General features: G+C 67.0%; 1 protein-coding gene across 1 annotated transcript in view; it reads left to right on the plus strand.

Moving 5' to 3' along the window:
- Positions 1-4989, plus strand: part of KNDC1 (kinase non-catalytic C-lobe domain containing 1) — a 36190-nt gene that overhangs the window by 25849 nt on the left and 5352 nt on the right. The window contains exons 17-23 of the mRNA XM_023538047.1: positions 66-315; positions 1780-1893; positions 2583-2730; positions 2810-2989; positions 3514-3720; positions 4206-4288; positions 4493-4640. Of these exons, the coding sequence (XP_023393815.1) occupies positions 66-315; positions 1780-1893; positions 2583-2730; positions 2810-2989; positions 3514-3720; positions 4206-4288; positions 4493-4640 (1130 nt within the window). The remainder of the gene's footprint in view (positions 1-65; positions 316-1779; positions 1894-2582; positions 2731-2809; positions 2990-3513; positions 3721-4205; positions 4289-4492; positions 4641-4989) is intronic.

The raw sequence follows: 4989 nt of genomic DNA on the forward strand, positions 1-4989 counted from the left end.
CAGCCCCTGGGGTCAGTGGCAGGGTGACCAGGCACGTGTGAGCTGCACACACCTGGCGGCAGCAGGTCAGCTGGACAGCGGCAACTACCCCCAGGTCCTGCACGCGGAGCAGTGGGGCCTGGAGCCCTGCGCCCTGCCCATGGTGGTAAGCGTGGCAGCGGCCCACTGCAGCACGCCGGACTTCAGCCCCCTGGACGAGTCCTCGTCCCTCATCTTCTACGACGTCAGCAAGCAGCCGCGCGCCGGCAGGCACAAGGAGGCCCGCGTCCTGCAGGCCGGCACGCCGCTGGGGCTCATGGCCTACCTCTACTCCAGGTGCGGCTGGGCGCCCGGGGGCGGGCCAGGGTCCCGGTCACCACCAGCCTCAGAGCCTGGGGGCCCGGGAACAAAGATGCCTGCAGAGGGGGCAGCAGGAGAAGCTGCCGCCCACCCCCAACCCTGGCGGCCTGCGCCTTCTCTCATTCAGTAAGAAAAGCTTCCCACCAGAGCTCTGGGGCCACCTGTTAGCTGCCACGTGCATCCCTGGGCGGGCTCCTGGCCCGAGCAGCCTCAGAGCCGCCGGACACACATCCGTGGGTTGCAGGGGTGCCCTGGCGGGCGCTCTGGGGAAAGGGCACAATTAACTGCCTGGCAGCCTTCTCCAACTAAATGCCCCCGGGAGCCATGGAGACACGCCTGGGCCCCGTCCACTTGACTGAGTCTGGCTCCCGGGGACTGCGGGATTTCTGCGGCCACCAGCTCTGGGAGTGAGCACCACCTGGGTTCGTCAGACCCTGACTGATGAGCGTGGGTGCGTGTGCTCACCCTGCAGCACGACCACCGTCCCGTCACATGGGCATCACGGACCCGGGGCCACCCCTAGCACTCCACCCCATGTCCACAGACACAGCTCTGTGTCCCCTGCCCAGTTCCCGGGCGCAGGGCCTCCAGCAAGCTCCATAACACACTTCGGAGCCCCTGGGGTCTTCTTGAGCTGGAGGCTGTGGTCACCCCAAAACTGACGGCCAAGTATTAGCAGGGAACACCGAGGGAAGCTCTCAGGCGGTGACCCCCTTCTCCGAGGTGGGCTGCACCTGGTTTTCCCGGGCCTCCAGGCCAACCGAGACTCAGGCCTCAGCCTCCACCTCGGCACAGCAGGTGCATCGCGGGCTCGTGTGCGTGTGTGTGCGTGTGTGCACGTGTGTGTGCGTGCAGGTGTGCATCTTCACGTGTGTATATGTGCATCTTCACGTGCGTGTGCATGTGCGTGCATCTTCACGTGTGTGCGCGTGCATCTTCACGTGTGTGTGCGCACGCATCTTCACATGTGTGTGCGTGCATGTGTGCATCTTCACGTGTGCATCTTCACGTGTGTGCATCTTCACGTGCGTGTGCGTGTGTGTGCACATGCACAGCATTTCACTCGACTGAGCACTCAGAAGGCAGAATGCCCTGTGGGGCGCCTTTGCAGGGCAGCCTGGGCTGCTGGCTGCCTGGTCTCTGGCCAAGTGTGGCCACGGCGTCCTCAGCCCACGGAGGCCCTGGGGTGACGGTGACCGGTCACCGACAGCTCCTCCAGCAGCCGGGGGGCTGTCTTGTCAGGCCCCCCCTTTTCTCACTCCTTAGACTCACAGTTGCTCACACCTCACCCTCGGAGTTCGCACACACAGTCACACTCACACACACACTCCCGTGCATCTACCCCAGCGCCGCTAGCGAAGGTGGGGAGCCAGCCGCCTACAGCGCGGGCGCGGGTGGGCGCGGGCGGGCGCGCGCGGGCTGACGGCCCCCTCCGTGCAGCGGCGCCTTCCGGGAGGGCTACGTGCAGCAGTTCCTGTACACCTTCCGCTACTTCTGCACGCCCCAGGACTTCCTGCTCTTCCTCCTCGACCGCATGGACAGCACGCTGGCCAGGTACGCACGGCCAGCGCGGCTAGGGGCTCGCTGCCGCAGAGAGGGGCCAGCAGCAGCGGGAGCGGACGGCGGCCAGGAGAGGCCGCTGATGCCCGTGGTGGGTGGGGCAGGGACTGCCCGGGAGGCCGGGCAGCGCCAAGACACCCAGCGAGGAGGAGGGTCCTGCGGGCCGTCAGCCTCCGACCGCAGGGCAGCCACAGCAGATGGGCTGGGGCGGTGGGCGGTGCGCTCCAGCCTGGTCTCTGAGCTGGCTCGTCGGCCCCCACCGCATACCCCGGTGACCCTCCCACCAGGCTGGGCGCCACGGGCAGCCTCGGGCCACCACGTCAGCGCCCTCCTAGTGGGGAGGGGCTCACGGGACACCCCACCCCGACTCCCCACACGTGCGGTCAGGCTCCCACCCTGCCTATTGGGAGTGGCCTCCTGCCTCTGCATCCTGTGCCGTGGGGGTGGCAGGTGCTCTGGAACGGGCGCCGGGGAAGGTGCAGGAGGGACACAGGCCCTGCCCGGGACGCCAAGCCCTGGGCCCCCACCGCATGGCTGGTGCCTCCCCTCTTGTCCCTGGGAGGGCAGGGCCAGGGCCGAAATGCCCTGAGGACAGAGCTGCCACCAACCCCACATACACCACTTTGCTTGGCGGGGCGACCAGGACGAGGGCCGAGCGGCTCAGGCCCCCCATCTGCCCGCAGAGCCCAGCAGGACCCCAGCTCGACCTTCTCCAAGATCTACAAGCGCAGCTTCTGCCTGCTGCAGGCCTGGGTGGAGGACTGCCACGCCGTGGACTTCGCCCGGAACGCCACCCTGCTGGCCAGGATCAAGGACTTCATCTCCTCCAAGGTGACCGCGGGCGGGCGGCAGCCGGCCCACAGCAGCACTGCCCCGTCAGGGACCAGCGGTGACCCCTGCCCCTGTCCAGATCCTGCCCCTGGACGGCTCCGCGGAGCGCCTGCTGGGCCTCCTGGAGGAGGGAACCGACCGGCGGGCAGAGGGCGCCCCACGCAGCACAGACCTGGGGGACCCCCAGGAGGCCGAGGAGGGCGTCAGGCCACTCAACGCCCTCTGCAGGAGGCTCTCGGAAGACGGCATTGCCCGCAAGGTGGGGGTCTCCCCGGGGGAGGGCCCAGGGGTCCCACATGTGTGTGCCGCACACGGACACGCACACACACACATGTGCCTGTGAGCACACGCGTGCCTGCCCGTGCACGTGCATGCACGGTCCCTTGCTGCCAGTCCTGGGCCCGAGGTGTGGGGCTGCACTTCCTGTCCCTCAGCCTGGGAAGGACAGCAGAGACCCTGGCCAGGCACTCAGATGACCTCACCTTCCTGACCCTGGGACCAGAGGTCCAGGTGGAAGACGCATTGTCAGGAAATAGCCTGAGACGATAGCAGGGTCTGAAGAACCTTTCCATAATACGTGGGGACAGCCCCAAGCTTCCGCAGCTCTGTCCGTGAGGACCCACTAAAATGACCAGGGCGGGTGTCCTTGAGCCAACACAGCCACGGGCGGGAGGGACTCGTCGAGAGGCTCTAGTTGAGCCAATGTGAACGTACAGGGCCTGGAGCCTGCCCGGATGCTCCCCCTACCCCCCGCCCCGCCCCCCGCCCCGCCCCGCCTTGCAGAGCTTCCCCTGGAGGTTGTCACGGGGCCACGGGCTGGCGCTGCCTCACCACAAGGAGCACCAGTACACCATCGCGTCCGCCCTGCCCAAGCCCTGCTTCTTCGAGGACTTCTGCGGCCCCTATGCCAAGGCCAGCGTGAAGGGGCCCTGCTTCCTGACGGAGTACAGCGCCCACCAGCTGTTCACCCAGCTGACGCTGCTGCAGCAGGTGAGGGCCGGCGCGGGCCCCCACGGCTGCTTGCCGGAGGGACACGTGGACACACAGTGAAGCGGGTCGGCTGCCAGATGCACGGGCCACGGGGAGCTGCCACCTAAAGTGGGACCCGGGACAGGCTTTGGCTCTGGGCCCACAATGGGCATGTACAGCCGGCCGGCCGGCAGCTCCAGCGTCCCTGACACCCCCACCTCGCAGGCACAGGAGGGTGCCGTGCGTACCACCGTGAGCCACCAGCCTCCTCCATCCTGGAGCCTCCAGGCATCCCTTCCCATGCCACCACCCTGAGAGGTGACAGCATGACAGCAACCCAGCACAACCCCAGCCAGGCAGGCTTCCAGGGTCCCCTGGGGCCAGGCCCTACTGCGTGCTGGGCAGGCGTCAAACCTATGACAGCCGAGATGCCCCCATCTGCTCCCTGGGACGCTGCATGACCGCAGGGTCCCTGGAAAGGTGCCCTGTGTCCTTGTCTCCGGCAGGAGTTATTTCAAAAGTGCCATCCTGTCCACTTCTTAAACTCACGGGCCCTGGGCGTCACGGACCAGAGTGCAGCCATCCCCAAGTGAGTGTCCACCCAGCGTCCTGGGAGGGACAGTTGGTGGGAGGGGCTTGGGGGCTACACCTAAGTGTCTCGTGGACACCCTTGGCCAAAGGGCCATGCCGGAGCCCCGAGCGGCCTCAGAGCCAGGCCCTCCGCACTCTGCATGGCCTGGCCCCACCCCGGGCCCCTGCGGTGGCCTCTCTGTGACACACACATCTTTTCCAGAGCCACGTCTGAGTCTCTGCCAGCCAAAACCTGCAGCTTGTTTCTGCCCAACTACGTCCAGGACAAGTACCTACTACAGCTCCTACGGAGTGCGGATGACGTCAGCACGTGGGTGGCCGCCGAGATCGTCACCAGCCACACCTCCAAGGTTGGCTCCTCCGTGGCTCTGAGCTCAGAGCGGGGTGTGGGGTCCGATGGCACAGGGCCCGTGGCACCTTGTGGGACCTGACGTGACGGCTCCGGGGGCGGGGGTTCCACAGACCCCCACCCCAGACAAGGGGAAGCAACGCCACGGCCGCTGGCAGCGGTGACGCCAGACAGCGTCCAGCCACCCACGTGTACCGCCTGCCACAGCGGCCCGGATGGCTCTCCGGTCTCTTGGGGATGACATGCCTCTGTCCTCCGTGGAATCTCCACACGTGTGTCACTCAGACACACATGTGTGTGTCACACGCAGTCACCGTCACAGACCCACCCACCTCACCCAGCCCCTCACA

This window comes from Pteropus vampyrus, unplaced genomic scaffold (assembly GCF_000151845.1).
Source record: "Pteropus vampyrus isolate Shadow unplaced genomic scaffold, Pvam_2.0 Scaffold211, whole genome shotgun sequence".
Lineage (NCBI taxonomy): Eukaryota > Metazoa > Chordata > Mammalia > Chiroptera > Pteropodidae > Pteropus > Pteropus vampyrus.